General features: G+C 42.4%; 1 protein-coding gene across 2 annotated transcripts in view; it reads right to left on the minus strand.

Annotated features, from left to right (window-relative positions):
- ATP11A (ATPase phospholipid transporting 11A) overlaps positions 1 to 11052 on the minus strand; it is a gene marked incomplete at both ends in the record, with an annotated part of 126740 nt that extends 115688 nt beyond the window's left edge. For both annotated transcript variants that reach the window (XM_080363341.1, XM_080363342.1), the window contains one exon: positions 11014 to 11052. In XM_080363341.1, the coding sequence (XP_080219467.1) occupies positions 11014 to 11052 (39 nt within the window). The remainder of the gene's footprint in view (positions 1 to 11013) is intronic.
- Between the last annotated feature and the right edge of the window lie 9573 nt (positions 11053 to 20625).

A 20625-nucleotide genomic window follows, 5' to 3' on the forward strand; every position in this document is an offset into this window, starting at 1 on the left:
AAATACTGAACATTATTAAATTGAGACAGAGTTGTGCTGAATGGAGCTAAATCCAGTTGGTGGCCAGTCATGAGTGGTGTTCCTCAGGGCTCAGTATCGCAGTCAGTTCTGTTTAGCATCTTTATCAATGATCTGGATGAGGGGATTGAGTGCACCCTCAGTAAGCTCGCATGTGGCACCAAGGTGGGTGGAAGTATTGATCTGCTGGAGGGTAGGAAGGCCATACAGAGGGATCTGGATCAGCTGGATCATTGGGCTGAGGCCAATTGTATGAGGTTCAACAAGGCCAAGTGCCAGGTCCTGCACTTGGGTCACAACAACCCCAGGCAGCGCTACAGGCCTGGGGAAGAGTGGCTGGAAAGCTGCCTGGAGAAAAAGGATCTGGGGGTGTCAGTCAACAGCCAGCTGAACATGAGCCAGCAGTGTGCCCAGATGGCCAAAAATGCCAACAGCATCCTGGCTTGTATCAGAAATGGTGTGGCCAGCAGGACTAGAGAAGTGATCGTCCACCTGTACTTGGTGCTGGTGAGGCCTCACCCCAAATTCTGTGTTCAGTTTTGGGCCCCTCACGACAAGACAGACACTGAGGTGCTAGAGCAAGCTCAGAGAAGGGCAACGAAGCTGGTGAGGGGTCTGGAGCACAAGTCTGATGAAGAGCAGCTGAGGGAACTGGGACTCTTTAGCCTGGAGAAAAGGAGGCTGAGGGGAGACCTTATTGCTCTGCAACCACCTGAAAGGAGGTTGTAGCATGGAGGGGGTTGGTCTCTTCTCCCAAGTAACAAGCGACAGAATGATAGAAAATGGCCTCAAGTTGCACCAGGGGAGGTTTAGATTGGGTATTAGGAAAAAATTCTTCACAGAAAGGGTTGTCAGGCATTGGAACAGGCTGCCCAGGGAAGTGGTAGAGTCACCATCCCTGAAGGTGTTTAAAAAACATATAGATGAGGTTTTTAGGATCATGGTTTAGTGGTGGACTTGTCAGTGTCAGATTAACGGTTAGACTCAATGATCTTAAAAGGTGTTTTCCAAGCAAAATTATTCTATGATTCTGCTCAATGATTCTATACGTGTTGCAACAATAGTAGTGTTTTCATGGTTTTATCTTGTAATGGTCTCCTAACAAGTATAGCAATTTAATGTCAGCTATCAAATGCCACTGCTGATCAAGATACATCTCAACTCTACTGCTTGACCAATCTGAGAGTCTTCTATGATTGCATGACTGCCTCAGTAGATGAGGAGAGCGCAGTGGATGTTGTTTACCTTGACTTCAGCACAGCTTTTGACAACATCTCTCACAACATCATCATAGGTAAGCTCAGGAAGTACAAGTTACATAAGTGGACAGTAAGATAAATGGAGAATTGGCTGGATGGCAGAGCTTGGAGGGTTGCAATCAGCAGCACAGAGTCTAGTTGGAGTCGTGTAGTTAGCAGTGTTTCCCAGAGGTCAGTACTGGGTCCAGTCTTGTTCAACCTGTCCATCAGTGACCTGGATGAAGGGACAGAGTGTACGCTTAGCAAGTTTGCTGACGATACAAAATTGGGAGGACTTGCTGATGCACCAAAGAGCTGTGCTACCATTCAGCGAGACCTGAACAGGCTGGAGTGTTGAGTGGAGAGGAAACTAGTGAAGCTCAAAGACAAGTGTGGAGTCCCACAACTGGGGAGGAATAACCCCACGTACCAGTACAGGCTGGGGATTGACCTGCTCAAAAGCAGCCCTGCAGAGAAGGACCTGGGAGTCCTGGTGGACAACAAGTTTATAATGAACCAGCACTGTGTCCTTGCAGCCAAGAAGGCCAGTAGTATCCTGGAGTGCATTGGGAAGAGTGTGACCAGCAGGTCAAGGGAGGTTATCCTCTCCTTCTCTGCCCTGGTAAGGCCACATCTGGAGTAATCCATCCAGTTCTGGGCTCCCCGGTTCAAGACAGACAAGGAACTACTGGAAAGAGTCTAGCAGAAGACTTTCTTACAATGAAAAGCCGAGAGAACTGTACCTGTTCAGCCCGGAGAAGGCTGAGAGGGGATCTTAATGCTTATAAACATCTTAAGGGTGGGTGTCAAGAGAATGGGACCAGACTCCTTTCAGTGGTGCCCAATGTTAGGATGAGGGGCAACAGGCACAGACTGAAGCACAGGAGGTTTCATCTGAATATGAGGAAAAACTTCTTTACCCTGAGGGTGCCAGAGCACTGGAACAGGCTGCCCAGAGAGGCTGTGGCACCTCCTCTAGAGACATTCAAAACCTGCCTGGACACATTCCTGTGTGATCAGTTCCAGGTGAACCTGCTTTAGCAGGTGGGTTAGACTAGATTATCTCCAGAGGTCTCTTCTAACCCCAAACATTCTGTGATTCAAAAGAGACCACTCATATTCATTATGAGTGGCATAAAATAGTTATATAAGCACAGATAATGGATACTAATGTTTGCACTTCAGTATGATCATTTGTGCAAACAACTCATTAATAGTACTTTGAAAAGAGGTGAAGAGCCATGTAAAATGCTAAGTATGAACTGCAAGTTGCTAATACAATTCAAGTAACAGGAAATCCATTTCAGTTCACCTACATGTCTTCTTCACAATGTAAATTAGAAGCATCAGAAAGAAAAATACTGGGTAAACAGTTCAATTCTTTCCATCTTCCCAGTTCATCCATACAATTCTCCCCAGACAAGTACTTCAGATACAAAGTTTATTTTTCTGCATATAACTATTTTGATTATTAACATTAATTTTGCAACACTTTGCTGCACATCAGCAGATGTGCATTTCAGAGGATTTCACAACATCCTATCTTAGTGGCAAAGGAAGAGCCTAATTGTCCTTAATCCTCTATTTAAAATAGGTTAGATGAAATCCTCTTTTGACTGAAGCAAAGAGATTACTCAGTGCCACCAGGAAAAAGAAAAACTATTCCCCCCCTCACCCTGCCCCATATCTAGATGAGTTTAATGATTAATGAAAGAAACAAGCTAACCAATCTCCTATTTCAGAAGGGGAAATTAGTCTACAGGGAAAAGCAGAATAAATGGAAAAGTGTCCCTATGAAATCTCCAAGTTCATGGTTGTAGTAACTACCATGATAACACATATAAGAACAAGCATCCCAGAACACAGTTTCACAGTATACATTAGTAACCAGACAAAAGAGCTAGTATGAGGCTCTTTATTGTAATATCAATACACATCTGGATCCCAGCTAAATCTTGGCACAATTCTTGACATTGCCAAATGAAGTGCATACAATTTCAGTAAGTACATGTGCACACATCCACATGTGAATTCGTGTGCATGTAGTATGCAGATGGAAGAACAAAGGGGGAAATTGCAGGTAGAAGGAGAAGCCATGTAGAACGTTGTTAACTAGCGAGAAAAAAAAAACCACTAACCCACAGTCATTTTAGGCTTATGTCCACACCCAGTTTTCTTCCTATGAAACACTAATTTTATCTGAAAGCATTAAACTACCCTTACAACTTCTATCTATGGAAGATCAGGGTAGTACTCTCATCCTCATCCTAAGGATAGATGAATGCACAAATAAATTAACATCCAGGTTTGCAAAAATATTTAGGTGCCTTTTCAGCTTGTGGTCTTCTGTGATCTTCCAAATAAACTCCCCAGGCACTGGCTCATCCCATCAGTCTCCTAGAACAATCCAGGCTGGCCTGCAATTTTCTTCCTAGAAAGAGCACAATTTTAATATAGTCTCACAAATACTCAACATTTATAAAATTCACATCAAAGTTAAACAGAAAAAAAAAAGATAACAAAACACTCTTCATGACTAAGAGTGTGTTTGTGCCACAAGCTTCTCAGAATCATTGCTGAGAGGGGAGGAAAAAAAAGAAACAAAATGCAACAACTGGTGTCTGTGCAATATAGAAAAAGAACCCTTGGTTTGTCTTCTCTACCTGCAGCTGTTGCCATGACAATTATAGCAGAGACAGTAATAGCATTCCAGTGTCATTCTGCCTCATAGCTCAGGATGAACTTCAACGGAAATGTCCCTTGACAATTATACACATAGAAATACTACATTATCCTGTGTGTAAAGGTAAATCAGTAGAATAAGCAGCATTATTCTGGAAAAAAATATAATCTGACTAAAAGATTTACATGAGGAGAGGCAGGCTATTTTGCTCAAAAAAAAAAACAAACCCAGTTAAGTTGAATCCAGTTGCATAACAGGTGCTAAAACATCTGCTCAGTCTTTTCTGTGGCACAATTTTCTCTTGGTTTCTTCCCCCTGCCACAGCTGCATAGGACATGGAGGAGATATCTCACTGTCAGTCAGGTTGCAGCTCCTCAAAAACCACAACTGTTTTCTAGTTGCATTTAAACCTAGTTAGATTAAAGAAGTTTATTATGCCCATCTCAACAGCACAAACAGTAGCCAGCTATGGTATTTGTGGAATGTCTTACATGTCTGGCCAGTTACTGTTTTCTAAGTTTTTCAGGTTTAAAAAGCAGACTTACTAGAAAACTCCGTTCCACCGTGACACTTTTCTTGTTTCAGTTACTGCTGTATGACAGGAACAAGAAATTAATGAGAAACTGTGAACAGAGCTTTTAAGCTATATGTGTGCTACACATATATGTGCGCTGCACCTTGCCCTCTTTCCTTTCCAAAAATGATTCCGAAAAGGCTTCCTGCTTTCAGTATGGATACTCTGTGGTGCTTTAGAAAATGCATAAAAGCAGAACTGTATTTTAAATTAAAGAAAAAAAAATAAAATCAAAGAACATGCTATCAAAAGACAAAAGCAACATGCAATTCTCATCTCAGAAAAGAGAAGTATTTCTGATGCTAAAAATGGCAAGGTCAAGAGTTCTTGATCTATTTTAAGTCACTGAAATACTTCTACAATTTAGATGCTCCAAAAGCAATGTTTTCCACTATCAGAGAGCATCTGATGAGTGCAGATGAGCAGTATTTTGTAGTCAATAGCAACCAGCTTGTAATATGTACTCTGGCTTCCTGTAAGTGAACTGTTTTACATACACAATGTCCTATTTCCATTTGTTTATTCTCAAAAGAAAAGGGAAATCTTGTTTTGCTTATGTAAATTAGCTAATTGATGGGCGAGAGGGAGAGGAAAAACAAAGCCCATGCAGTTCTCCATGTTTATTGCCCCTCAGCAATAAATAATTGATGGGGGACAGGAGAGTGTCTGGGTTTTTTTCTGAGCCTCAGATGATTCTGAAACATCTTAAGAGTACATTACAAAACCAGAACAAATACAAGAGTCACTACTAGTACGCAAGAGCCATTTGCATTTGCAGAAGTGCCAAATCCTGTCAGCCATACTCAATGTTCAGAATTAACTTCTGAGGCAAGTAAAGCTTCCAAACTTTGTCTCTTTAAACGACAGGCTGAAAAGTACACAGATAGCACACCATACAGACTCTTCCACCCTTCTCCCCCCTCTCCCCCCAAAGCAATGGTGCTTGGGGAAATGGGAATTCATAAGAGACCCATGCTGTTAGACATGCTCTGTCACATCTTCCACACCAGAAAGAACTGGTACCCACAGCGAAGCAGATATGCAAGATGGGAAACATCTCAGATTTCAAGGAAACATTGTGACACGCTGACTTTCACAAGAGGTAACAAAAACGTATTACATACCAGGGATAGACACAAACACTTCAGAAATGCAAGTTAGCAATTGCTGACCTGTGAGAACAGGCATAGCTCCTATTGAGAACAACTTTTGTACAATAAGGATAGTTCACAAAGAGTCACCACAAACACCACCACCACACAAACAACCACACAAACCACAAACCTGTTGAATTACTGTGACTGCTAGGAATAAAACAGTATTTATACTAACAGGCACCCTGACTATGAAACATCTAGACCAGTAGTTTCATACCAGCCTGCAAGGGTGCAGAGAAAGCTGAGTGACTACAAGCAAAAGCAAGAACTGGAATGCAAGGGTACCCTCATATGTATGAACTGAACTTAGACTAAAAACAGTAGATCAACTGAAATGCTTGATAAGTGGATTGTCCTTTTAGACACAAGTAACTCCAGAGCACAGAGACTTACAATTTCTCCAGCTTTCAAGTCAAAGTAGTTATCAACCTTTGCTTCATCAAAGCTAGATAAATAGGAAAAAAAAAAAAAATCAATATTCATTTATTTCTACTAAGACTACATATACAAGTAAAATACTTAAGAAATTTAATTAGAAAACAGTTTAAGAACTATTACTGCAGATAGAAACAACAGAATTGTCTGAACCTGTGACCACAGGCTGCCATGAAATTTAGTAGAGAACTCGCTGAAATCCCCTAACTAACTTTCTGGTTAGGCTAGTCAATCACCTCCTCAAACTATGACTGAAGTTGACCGACTGCTATAAAAGTGAAAAATAAAGCTTCCATCTGTAAACTCACTTATTCCAATCTCCCAAAAAAAGATTTTCCAGAAATATCTGCAGAATGGATAGGCCAGAAGCTTCCCAAAGGCCAGAGCTGTAATAAATCACTGTTCCTTCTGAAAGCAAACCTTATCTCCTGCTATACACATTTAGAGATATCTACACAGGCAACAAATACTTAACATCCAGCTTTGTAATCCTGAAGTAATAGGAGAACATAAAAGACGAGAAGCAATAAAATTGCAGGATCTCTAAATATACTACATAATACAGGCAAAACTGTCCAGTAATTCAGACCTCTGACACAGTAATATTTATTATACCATCCAAAGCCGTCAACCTGGCCAGAAGCATTTACTGATGAGGGCCAGCTGTCTTACAAATGCAGAACAGACTGTCACCATAGGCTGAAAGATGTTTAGGAACAATTGGACACTTTAGTGTCCAAACAAACATATGCCAAAAAGTGACATTTTTCCAGATTTCCCGGATATATTCAAATCCACATTCAGCCATAAACAGCCATCATCAATACACAAAAGACACATGCACATGTTTTATTAAATAAATGTTCATTTTATGAAAGGTAAGACATCATCAAGATTTGCTTTAAGATTATTAGCCATCTCCTGACTGTACAGAGGAAGAACTACAGAAGTCCTGAGATCAGCAAGAAATGTTGCCAGAGAAAACTAATACAACTGCAGTTACATGGGCAAAAGACATCGCTTAATGATATCCACACAGTGTCACAAATAATCTAACTATAAAACAGAAACTAATCTTGTATGGACACAGTTCTAATTATCATTGTATGTTTGTTTTTGTTCTATATGGTGTACTGCTTAATATTAAGATACCTCTCATTACTGAGCACAAGGCAGGCCCTGCGTGACACAGGACAGTACACACTCACTCAATATTCTCAGGCTGGAAGGCTGCCCTCCCCAGGGTAGCACACATCCTCTGGGGAACACACAAACAATTCAAAGAGGAGACAGAGGAGCATGTTGTCTGATGCAAAAGCAACAACCAGAAAAACAGGTTACATTTTAATAGAATCTGCGACATACAGTATACCCCATGAAGGTAATTTTCATACTACACCCACATAGCCATTATTTCCATTATTTGGGAGAGCAAATTAAACAAGACAGTTGGCAAAATTTATCTGTCTTATTGTAGAAGGCTAATTCAGATCTCTGTTTCCACATAGTGGAAAAACTTTATGTAAAAGATGCTTCTATTTCATTACTTAAAGATGCCTCTACTATAGCTCATAGAGTTTGAAGGAGTAAAATATACAGAATAATATTAGACACAATTAAGAAAAGTTACATTACTATATTTTGACTTGAAGGATGAGGAAGCATTTAGAAAACTACTCTGAACTTCATGTCAGCTGCACTGCAGTGAAACGAACACCTTTTGTGTAAATAGGAAGTTATTTTTCACCAGTGGTCCTATAAATGGTGCATGGCTGCCTTATTGGTAAGGGGAAGTAAGAGCTGAAGTGAAAACAAACAAAAAAAATCTGCAGGATGGATATAAAGAGGCAGAACAACAGAACGTCAATTTCGAAATTTAGTAAGAGAAAGACATCACTGCCTCTGTCCTTCTAAGACAACACCATTTCTTTGAGAAGAGATATGAATGGCAGTATGACTAGCACACCGAACATGTATCTTATTAAGCCCACATCACCGAACTATTCCGATGCATGGAAGATATAAAGATGACACTCAATACAGGTAAAACAGCAGAGAAGTATTTGAAAATGCCAACCAGGAAACTGACTTCAACTTGAATTGACAGCCCCCAGTCATCGTTAAGCTTCCATAGGGCCTTGAAGATATACGCTACTTTGCATTGCTCCAGGACAGCGACTGCGACAACAGTAAGGGAAAGAGGAATGGGGGTGACCTTGACAGTCAGGACAAGAACACTGGTATTTAACTTATGCCTTTATGTCCTACAACATACAGTACAGGGAAAGAAGTGATGCAGAACTCTTTGAAACCATCCTGTTAGAAGTCTCCATTAGTAATAATACAGAGCATAGTGACTGTTTGTTATCCCAAAAATCACACTGTACCACTGGTAAGAGCTCCCAGCTGCCTCAATGACACCTCCAGCCTGCCTCAGACAGGGTTCTCAGGATAATCCAGAGACTAGCCTGCTCTGGGAAGGACCAGCTGCTGAACAAATCCAGGACACAACTTGGAGAACAAAAATTCATCATCTGGGACCTCAATCATTGAATAGCTTCTGTATAGACTTTAACTAATCCCAAACTTGCACTTACTTTGCTACAAGCACATGATGTACCTATGCTCTCTGACTCTTCTGCAGAAGTGTCAGTGCCTTGTCCCCCTTACTAAAAAGCAGCTTGGAAAGAGGAAAGCATATCTACACTTGAGAGGCATAGCTAGTGTGTAGAGAGCTTGGGTGAACAACTACAGAGCGATAGTGCTGACATATGCATCTGGTACTCATGTACAGCAGTCAGTTTCAGGCACAGCATTCACACTACTAATTTTCATTTTCACTGCTGTAGCTGTACACAAACAGTTGAACCATGGAGATATAAAAAAAAAATTATAAAAAGACAAAACACAACACACACAGGCATTAATTAGCTTGCCAGATCATAATGGCCTTACTGAAATGACAGACACAGATTTACAGTAGTTTTTTTCAAAATGATATTTCCTTATAAGAAAGGAGTAAAAATTAAGACACTGAAGGAATGCAAAAGAACAAGAAGCAACAAGTGAAAATATACAAGGCAGCCTGGAACAGCTAGGCAATTACCTAGCCATAATCTATTGGCATACATACAATAAAGAAAGTAGTGTGATCTAGGAAATAGGAACACTTCCTCACATGGGATATAATAATATTTCATTTAGCTTCTACACTGCTGAATTACTCTCATCAGCAGTGTAGTAATGTGATGACAGTCCACAACTTAAAAGCTCAAGTGCCTTATTTTCAACATACTGTCTTCTCACGTAAATCTTTATCTTTTACAATGACTACCGTAGTTACTCTCAAGCCTATTTCTTTCATATTTGATGCTTAAGCCTACTTTGAAGTAGAGGCTAGCAACAGTCTTGCACCATAGAGATTTAGAGACCACAGTATGCTCTGTGCACAACAAGTGTGTGCTATTTGTACAGGCTCCAGATGTGAGCACACAAACAAATAAGATTTTTAACCAAATCTGATAGTCAGATCAGCACTGACAGATCACTACACCCAAACTGATCCTGCCTGCTTCCAAACAGAGCTCAGCACTGTTCACCTGAGATTTGCATATCCACAAAGACTACAGCTTCTCTTGTACCTTATTATATTTTTAGTATTCTCCTCCTTTCCTCAGGGACACTTTCTAAGGAACCATATACACATAGCTGCCTTCAGGACTCACCTCTCCATTCTCTCCTCATGCCACGTAATACACTATTGTAAACAGAAAAAAAAAAATCCAGAGTCGTTTTTCACTTCTGCTATTTTTCTTAATTCATACTTAAAGAAATACATCAGCCTATATTATGTGACCATAGATCTTGACATGCACCAAACAAAGGGTATTTATTTACATTTGCTTGGTCAGAACATGAAAGTTTCCTCATTTACAGTTCTTTCTGCATGGGAGGAAAAGCTATATGTATTTGAAAATCTGAATTATTACTCCCCATCCTTTTTTAAATTTCTTCTACACCCAAAGGCAGAAATCTGCAGTTTCCTGGTATTAGTGGTCCCCAACCCTTGTATTGTATAACTCCATACTTACTGGCACTACTCCACCAATTTACTAAAATCATTACCCTAAACATTTCTTAGGAGTTCAATGAAACCAGATTTGCACTCACGGATGCACCTCAACCTACACTTGGAACTACTCCAATGCACTACTGATTCCCTCTTTCAGACGGTGCGGGTGGGGGGCAAAACATGGTCACCAACAAGCAAGATCAACTCCCCTTTCCCAAAGTGCACCAAGTTTAGTGTATTCAAATCTTACCACGTACGTCTACAAAAACTTGGCACTATTCCGACCATTCGTCGGTGTACTCAAACTGGACAATTCCACAAATAGCAACTTGATTGAAACAATATAAAAAGAAGAAAAGAAAAACAAAACAAACACGACCTAGATGTTTTACCTGCCATGGTAACTACGTATCTCAGCACACCGTAAATTACAGTGCTCTGAACTTAGGTCAGCCCGTACAGGTTTAGCGAACGACGGACCCTCAGACGGGGAGAGGGCTGCAGGGAACCCAGTAACAACCGCTCCATCCTGCCTTTACAGAGGAAACCACGCACGGCGGCCCCCACGGCTCCACTGGCCGCGGTGCGAGTCATGGGACCGCCGAACTCCTGACCGAACGCTCCCTGCAAGCCCGGGGCTCAGCGCCGTGCAGCTCTCTCGCAGAGACTCGCCCGGCTCCCCGCTGCTTGCAGCCCCGCTGCCTCCCCTGCTGGTGCAGGGCGGAGGGGACTCTCCCATTCCTTGGGGGTACGAGCTGCCCTTTGAGGGGAAACCCCGGCGGCGGCTCGGGGGCTGGTGGAGCCGCACCGGGATGGGCCCAGCGGGCGGTACTCACGTATCGGCTCACGAGGGTCCGGAGGAGGCTGCAATCCATGGCGGGCGGGCGGCTGCCGTTGCCCGGGTGCTCAGGACCGCGCCGCCGGGTGCTCGCCGATGCCGCTGCGCTCCCTGGCTCGCCTCACTCCCCACATGCAGGGAGCCGCGCTCGCCCCACCAAACCGCTGACTGCCCCGGTCGGGCTCTCGCCGGCGCCCCCCCGGCTATGCCATGTGCTCGCCGCTGCCGCCACCGCTGCTGCAGCGCGGCGCCCCGCTGCCCCTCATGCTCCCCGGTGTCGCTGCTGCCGTCACAACACTTTCCCGGAGAGGAACACCAGCGCCGAGCGCTGTCGACTGGCCGCCTCCCGCCCCGCGCGGGCCGCCCAGGGCTTTATCCGGCGGGAGGGATGGAGGGAAGAGTTCGCCCCCCCCGCCGCTCCCCGTCACACGAGCGCACGGACCCGCCCGGTACCGGCCCGACCCCTGCCCGGCTCCCGCCGCTCCCGCTGCTCCCGCTTTGATCTCGTCGGGCGGACCCGGCACCGCACGTCACGCGGGGCGGGAGCGCGGGCATGCGCGCGACACCGCCCCCCTTCCCCTCCCCCATCACACACACGCACACGCGTCGTACGCGGTTGCGGGAGCGGGTTGTTTTGGTGGGCGCTGCTTCGAACGGCTCCCCGGCTGGGAGTCTGCCGCGCCGGTGGCTGCCCTAGGGTGAGCGGGGTGGCGGCACAAAGCCTGTGGAGAGGAGAAAAGCACTTTAGAAAACCCCTTTCCTCCTCCCCCGCGCATCCTGCCCGCGGAGCGCTCCCCCTCGGCCCCGCTCCTCCCCGCTCCCCCTCGGGATGCGCGGTGGGAGAAGCGGTGCGGGCGCCCCACGCGAGGGGAAAGGGGAAGGTGAGGAGACGGGGAGCGGCCGCCGCGCCCTTCCGGGGAGCTCCGGGGCGCCTTGGCCCGGAGGTGTTGGCGGCCCGTCGGCGCCGAGTCCGCCGGCGGCCCCGGGCACAGCCGGGCGGGAGGTGCCTCCCGTGTGTGCCCCGAGTGAGGGCACGTTCCCTTTCCCGTTTCACCGCCCCCGCGTACGATGCGCCTCTTGTTAGACGGAAAATACATTTAAAAACCTGTTACCGATAACACACAGCAGGTCGAAATTGTATTAAAGACAAAATCTCCTTCGCTTGTTCATTTACGTGCTGTCGTCTGAGGAGGGGCAGTATTGAAGATACACTGGGGCGCTGAGGGCGCAGCGTTGTGTCTGGATGCGGAACAAGTAGCGCCTTCCCCTGCTTGTAAAGCTCAGCAGAAACAAATCTATTTTCAGTGACTGAGGCCCAAATGTTGCAGCCCTAATAAACCTGCACACAGCAGGAGTGACTTGTCATAGGTGAATGGATAAGCAGAAGTCAGAGAAAATGCGCATATCTTCAATTTTTTAAAAAGATACCTGAAAGAACACCTTTAAAGGCCTTTGTTTTCCTCAAGTGTTGTGTTTTCTTGCTGTTCATACAAAAGAACTCATTAAACTTTGCAAGAATCTTGTACGTAGTCTCAGATAATTTCTATATTCCTCCTTAATATAAAACTAAGATTTTAAGCTAAATATTTTATCTGAAATTAATTGGAACTTACTAGTTTCATAAAATTCAATATTTTACTAAAAAAGGTGAATTTTAACAAAAGCAAACAAAGTCTGAAGCATTTTACACTTAGGAAAATCCATTCCCTTCTTTAGCAGCGATCACATAAGCTGTCCTTTATTGCCTAGATCATGGCCAAAACTAGGCAATTTTTGCTTCTTTGATTTGTGTGCTGTCACAATTCGGTAGTTCTTTGCACACCGTAAAATCTACTAACCCAGAGAGTACTCAAATTTCTAATACAACTAACATATGTGGAAAAAAAAAAGAGAGATTACGCTGTTTGAGATCATTACATAAGTACTAAGAGAATGGACATATGACCGATTCTTTACGGGTCACCTCTAATTTAGATGCATTATATATGTTCAGCATTTTTTATTACCGGTTAGATTGCACAATGTATAATTTAATGTGCAGTAAGTGCAGTGTGGTCAAGCTAATATTGCTGTTCAAACTCTAAAGTGATGTTGGTCTAAAACCCGATTTTCTTAATCTGAGTTATTGCTAATAATTTATACTCATTTTGCAGCACCTTCCATTTTCATGTTCCCATTTACAGACATAATACTTCAGTAACACGGGGTTTTGTACCAGTTTCAAGACATCACTGAAACTGAAAGGGAAAAAGAATTAAAGAGCTGTGAAATGATGGGAATTTTTCTCAAAATGAGCAATTCTGCATTAGTTAAAACAAAACTACTTAACCTGTTTACTTACATGAACATTAAATATTAAAATAATATGTGTGTATATCATCATTCTTTAGGGAAATAGTTTAGTACAAAAACAAAGAGGAACCTAATTCATGTACATAAAGTGATAATGTCAAAGTACACAGATTGTGAGGCTGAAATGGGAAATTGTTTTAGTTGTTTTTCAGGCTACTTCTCTGTTTAGTCATTCAATTTTCAAATAATCTATGAAATATTAATATTTTGTAATACTTTTACAAGCTACCCCTCTTTTAGCCAAACTTTGCTATTTAATCAATCCAATGTCTTTAATGACATTGCTTCTTACCTAGATTTTGAATGAAAGCATATTTTCATATTATGCAGAAAACTGTTCAAAGTTTTCTTTCTTTTAACACTTTCAGTAGTTTTTTTCACCCAAATACCAGAATATATTTTCCACATAATTGTAATTTTTTCCATAGACGCAAGTAATTACTCCTACAGGTTAAGACCTGCAGTATCTATACATTGTTTCCATTAGAGAACCCGCATGAGGTGCCCAGGCTACCTGTTGCACTGCATAAAACCATTCTGAAGGGAAGGAACTTCATGTGATGAGCAGTAACAGTTGACAACAGCTTCACAGAATAGAATCATAGAATAGTTTGGGCTGGAAGGGACCTTCAAAGGTCATCTCATCCAACCCCCCCGCAATGAGCATGATCATCTCAGGGATGTTTCTGAGCTCCTTGCAGCTTAGGTGACCAAGACCAGAGCCTGGAGCCCACTGGTGGGTGCAGGTCTCATGTGGAGGCAAAGGTTGGCTGTATTTGGGCTACAAAGATGATTAGGGGCCTAGAGCACCTTTCTTATGAAGAAAAACTGAGAAAGCTGTGTTTGTTCAGCCTGGAGAAGAGAAGGCTGAGAGGGGTTCTTATCAATGTTTATAAATATTTGAAGGGTGGGTGTCAAGGGGATGGGACCAGACTCCTTGCAGTGGTGCCCAGTGACAGGATGAGGGGCAACGGGCACAGGCTGAAGCACAAGAGGTTCCACCTGAATATGAGGAGAAACTTCTTTACTTTGAGGGTGCCAGAGCACTAGAACAGGCTGCCCAGAGAGGCTGTGGAGTCTCCTTCTCTGGAGACATTCAAGACCCACCTGGACACATTCCTGTGTGATCTGCTCTGGGTGAACCTGCTTTAGCAGGTGGGTTGGACTGGATGATCTCCAGAGGTCCTTTCCAACCTCAATCATTCTGTGATTTTGTGATTCTCTAAGGTGAAAAGAGGGCAACAGCTCCTTTTCTTATTGATCCTTTTGGGCAAGGGCAGTGGGGCAGGGACACACATGCTCAGTTTCGCATTTGCCATTTCCAGGCTATTGCTCAAGCTAAGCTGAGTAGTGTCTTTCTGCCCTTCCTGGTGAGCCTATGTCACTGTACTGCCAAGAAAAAGAGAGAGAAGGAGCACAGCTGGACCTCAGGCACATATTGAGGTGAAATCCCAGCCTGGGTTAGTTGTGCTTTATGGCCGTATGTCTACAAAAAGGAAGCCTAAATGTGCAGCCCAGGAAAGAGCACTGCTAGGCCCTTGAGAGTTAACACAGCATGCCCTTGCCAGCTGAGCAGTCTTTGTGCAGAGAGAAACAAAGAACAGATATTTATGCCTTTTTGGAGTGACAAGCTCCTCTCGGGCTAGTAAGCAACTGAGCAGGGTGTTTAGGTCATACTTTTGGACTTAGGTACCTCAAATCTGCCTAAGTCAGGCTTAAGGTGCCTGAGTCCTTTATTGGATCTAGCCTGAAGTGACTTGCTAAAGGTCACATTGTGACTTAACAGTCCAGCCAAAAGAGGAATCTTGATTGTATCAGTCATGGATCTATTCTGTCTATTATGCAATATTTCACTTTTAGGCAATTTGTTAAACTAATCATCTTTGTCTTTGAATGTGCCATCACATCTATTTCACTCCTTATTTCTCATTTTTAAAATAAATTCCTAAAACCTGTATGCTGTTTCTATCTTCTGTGACCTAGCTTAGCTACCTTTTGCAAATTTCTTCTTTTCTGATTACAGATTAGATCTCCTGTTCTATTCCTCTCCATTTCTCCTTCCTGTTCCTAATGAACAATTCTTTCTGATCCATTACTGTCCTCTCAACTTACTCCCACCTGCCCAGCTGAATTACCAAACACTCTAGATCTTACTACTTACCACAGAGTCTCACATCCCTTCTGATTTACTTACCATATCAGTACAGATGTACTTGAAACATCCCACTCATTGTTTTATTAGCATTTGACATCAAGGCGAGTATGTTAGTGTGCAGCTGTATTTTCTGCTGCTTTGCAATCCTTCTTGAGTTACCCTTGTCTCATAATTGCACTGAAAATGTCGAGAGTCTGGTCCAAGGGCAGCAGCTCACTTCGTGCCGAATTCTCTTATTGAGGCACTGATATGCTGTGGTTTAGTCCACCTCAGCTTCAGAAGGTGGGAAGGCAGGATTTTAATATATTACATAGGAACCAGGCCCCAGTAAAGCTCACAGTAAACACAGGCATGATGGTGATACAGTATACATTAATAAAATGGCAGACATCAGAGGCACTTGAGTTCTAGGTCTTAAATTGTTTAGCATCTGTTTAGATTCCTACTTCCTGTTACATTAGTGACTGTTTACCTCTAGTAGTTTTGGTCAAAGTGACTAAATAGTTCTGAAAAAAAAACTGTAAGTGGTGAGAGTTGACTTGGGCCTATATGAGAACAGTGCCAGGAGAGGGAAATGACAGAGATCAAAAAGTCATTAAATGTATGCAGCTCATCTACTTGAGAAACTGGTGTATGCTTTGGGTGAAATCACTCATCCTACAGTGTTCCTGTTTTTTTGCCCCGTAAATGTATCACTTCTTAATCTTGTCTCTCCCCCTATTACATTTCTGAAAAGCCCATCAAAAGAACAACTTCTTTCTTGCCTCTACACCATATATTTAAACTAGTTAATTTGTATTAACAAGGGAAATTATTCCCTCAGCAGAACAGATGTCTGTGCTTTGATCTATTGCAAATAGTATTATCTCAGATCCTTCTGAATACTGTATGTGAAAAGAGATACCAACACTAATTCTGGAGTCTTTGTTTTATGTTAAAAACATTTCGCTGCCTGGTGTTTGTGATAGATGTACTTCATTTGAAGAAGAATGTAATTAATGATTATTGTGGTACTCTGGGGACTTATCTGCCCAGGTCAGTTAACAAATCGAAGGTGAAGGCAAAGCAAGAAAAACAGCTAGCATCAAACCGCTGTGATGTTGATTTTATTCAGGAGTGGCCCAAAGGACAGACAACTAAGCACTGGAGATGGAAGATCGCTTCACTCTTACTTGATATTCTTTCCCTAGATCTGTTTTTTCCAGAAAGTACATGTGAAAATGAGACATATTTCTGACTCTTTGACCTCTCTTTTCCTAACCTCTGGCAATGCTGCATAACTTAGGCTACACTCAAAAGTAAATGCACTGTCATTATGACAAAATGTAATTCCCACATCCTTGCTACAAAGGTGACCTTTGTTACATAGTTTCTTAACAAAATCCTCTAAAAGAACAGAGTTTGGCTTGTAAGTATTTGACAGGATCAAATAAAAGCACATCCATTAAAATAATTTGGCTGCAATCTTCTGCCAGCTCAGGCAGTTCTCTGCAATTACAACCAAGTTTTGTTCATCTGCATTACCTGTGCATGTGTAACTTAATGAATCACAGGAAAATCTTGGTCATTAGCTAATACATCTTCACAAGAATTCCAGCCCCCTGCTGCTGCAAAGCAATCCTTTTCATCAGGAAAGGCACAGCATTCAGAGAAGTCTTACTAGTGACACAGAACAGTAGAAGGTCCTGTCACATGGACCATTCGGAAGACTTACCCCATCCCTGTGAAGCTGTGTTTTAAACTCATTAAAAGGAAACCCAGCCCCTACCAGAGGAAGCTTCTCCTGGGATGAAATGCTGTTGGCTGCTATGGTTACTAATGTGATCTTCCATTTACTTCCTTGTTCATTCACCTGCTTTCCCATTCAAACACCAGAGACAAGTACCTTCAGAGATATTTGTTGTTGGAATAGTGACAAAATTCATTAGTGGCAGCCATGCATAACCAAAGAGAAACGAGAAAAAAAAAAAAAATACAAATGAGCAGCAAATAAACAGAAGAAAGTGCTGGAATCTATAGGTATTGTGAATAATATTCTGTCCTTGCTGCTGTGTGAACTTTGTGTTCTCTTTGCTTTGGATTTGTATTAATGTTAGTCTTGCCTTATGTCTCTATTTTATACTTCAGTGCCAGCAATGAACTCCCCACAGTAAGACTCCTGTGACTGGAGAGGAACTAGATGAGGAGAGCACTCTGGTTTATTTTTGGTATCTTAAAGGGACAGAATATTATTTTGCTATTTCATTTTATTTTTGGTAGCACTTCACAGTCTGGTTCCCACCTTTACATACAATTTTTTCAGCTTTTTCATTTTTCTGATCAGCCTATAGAGCTGTTTAAAGAGTTCTGCACTGTGAAACTGTCAAATTCCAAGTAAATTTCATATCTTGGGGCTGCCTTTTTTTGTTTCCCCAAATACTAAGAAAAAAAGAGATTACTTTTTAAAAAGGCAAATGAAAATTCCTATCATATTCCCTGATAATAACCAGATGGACTAGTTAGTACAACTAGTGTCCATCATAACATACTTCAGGTTAGGAAATACTTTTTGGCAATATTTTCTAGCAATAAAAGCAAGCATCTGATCCTCCAAAAGGATAGTAAATAAAAAGGATATCACTTTCTGGCTACTTCACTGACTTCTGTAAAATTACTTTTGTTCTGATGTAGCATTCAATCGAAGCTGGAACAAGTCTTTTAGTGGTTTTCTCTTTCCCACCAAATAACGTACTAAATATAGCACTATCAGCATTCTAGGCTTCAGGTTTCTAAAGAATATCTGCTTTTTCTCCTGACTCTGTTCAATTTATTTTATAACTGTTTATTTAGGAAGCATGAGTACTTACAAATCGATACATAAAGTTCCAGAGATCTTAAACATTACAAAAATGAACCTTTTGCTCAGATAAAAATGATGCCGTAATGCAGTCATCAGATTTTTCCAGTTTGAAAGTTGCAAGTGGCTGGAGGACAAATTCCTGAGAAAGGGACACAGCACTGCAGCCTAGGGCAAACTGGCTTGTCCCACAGAGAACGGCCCGCGTACCTTTGCATCCTTCTGCTCTTCCCCTCCCTCCTGGTTATTCTTAGAAGCTGCGTTCTCACATGCTGTGAGTGGACACGGCAGAGGTGAAGTGGTGCTGGGAGGGGGTTGTCCCGAAGGAGGTCCTTTCTTCACCCCTCTGGGCCTCCTGATGACCTCTCACGGGCAGTGGGGATGGAGGTAGGATGGATACGGTCCATATTCTTTTCTTTCCTGTAGGTGAATCCCAGATGGCAGTCACACAGACCACACCTCTTTCATTTCCCTTGTCCAAAAGGCATCAGCATTTTCTTGCAGATTAGCAAAACTACCAATATTCCAGTAAATATTTTCAACAAAATTTTTGATGGTGTTTTCAATATTAAAGCTTTATACATGGCTTTTTCATCTGCATGCAGCAAGTATTAAAACATGCTGCTACAGCCACAGCTTGTTTGATTGAGAAGTGTTTTTTTAAGATGCTGCTATGTTTTCTCCCTTACTGCAGCTATGTCTGGCTGATCTTCTTGAGCACTGCAGAGGCTTGGCATGAAGAGCATTGTGTGGACTGGGAATCTTGCTGTGAGGGAACACAAGACTTAGTGTTTTGTTGACAGGCTCAATGAAGTGTATGAGATCCCTGAAGCTTTCAACCATGACAACATTCAATTCCATCATGTCACTTGCTGTGAAATGTATAATGGCCACAGCCATTGTTTTTTAGGTTGTGTTGTTGCTGTTGTTGTTGTTTTTCCTGCAGGAGTTTGCCTGTAACTGCAGTAAAGTTGCTGTTAAAAGTGTGCTCCAACTCGTCATTTGCGTATTAGTGGAAATTCTTTTAGTTAAGTGGGCAATAATTTTCAGAAGAAGGTTTCCTCTTGGCAGAAATGACCTAATACAAACCCTTACATCCTTACAAAAGGGCTTATAAAAATAAAATTTACACTTGCATAAAAAACAAAGAATAAAAATTATATTAGCATTTTCATTGTCTTACTTTCTGTCTCCAGAGTATGTCCTGATGGCTTTGTAAAATATCTCTATACTATGTATAATGACAGAAGTTTGAATTCCATTTTCTCCTATAATATTCCACTCATTTAAATCCTGCGGAGGGGAGCAGGGAGGGGAATCAGGCTGGTGCAGAGGCTGGTATTCTCTCTGGACAAATCTAGGAAGTGACAGAGATCTTCTGGTCTCTTCACATATTTTATAAATGAGAGGAAATACATTGTGTTTGCTGAGAGTGCAGCGACAGATTTGTATGACTATGACAGTAGTTTGCTTGCACAAAGTATGTGTGCTTTTATTGTACTGGAAGTTTGTTTTGTTTTGTTTTCCGTGTCTTACTTTATTTAATGTATTGGGCATATGTATTTCATGCTAACTAGAAAATTACTAATAAACTGTGGTGGCAACGTCCATGCCTCTTCATGATTCTTCCCAAAGCCATCACTTCTGAAAGCAGGAAACCCACCCGACTTACAGCTGAGTAGGAAGGAGAGATGGTCAACAACATCTACTGAGTGCTGAGAGCCTGGCAAGGGACAGATTTTATCAAGAGGCTGCAGTTCACAAAGCACCAGTTTCTCCTGAGATGTTAAGTCTGTGCAAACTAAGATGATCTGTTCTGAGGAAGCTCATGTTCCCATGTAACTGGGCTTAAGTTCTGGTTAGGCAAACCAAAGCTTTTCCTGACAATGCGTTTACACCAATTCTAACCTGAGACGGCTGGTTGCTGGCACAGGCTGTCCTGGCAAGGGAAATCAGTTACCATCCCGTCAGTGGGTGAAAGTCTGCTGGACCCAGGCACAGGCTGCTGAAAGGGGGGATTTGACCTTCTGGCATCCAGAAATGTAGGACAGAATAAAATATCCTTTGCTGGGAACTATTCCAGGGGAACTCACGCTTAATAGTAGTGAACTAATAGTGGAGGTGGATAATACTACCAGAAACGATTTAAGAGGGATATATCTGGTAGTAAGATAAATACTACGATTAAGTGCCACCAACAGTATTTGATGCTCTATAAATAGGTGTTTCTACTAGGGCAGTCCTGCAGCAGCCATTCAGTGTTGACT

Source organism: Nesoenas mayeri, assembly GCF_963082525.1.
Source record: "Nesoenas mayeri genome assembly, chromosome: 1".
In the NCBI taxonomy this organism is placed as follows: domain Eukaryota; kingdom Metazoa; phylum Chordata; class Aves; order Columbiformes; family Columbidae; genus Nesoenas; species Nesoenas mayeri.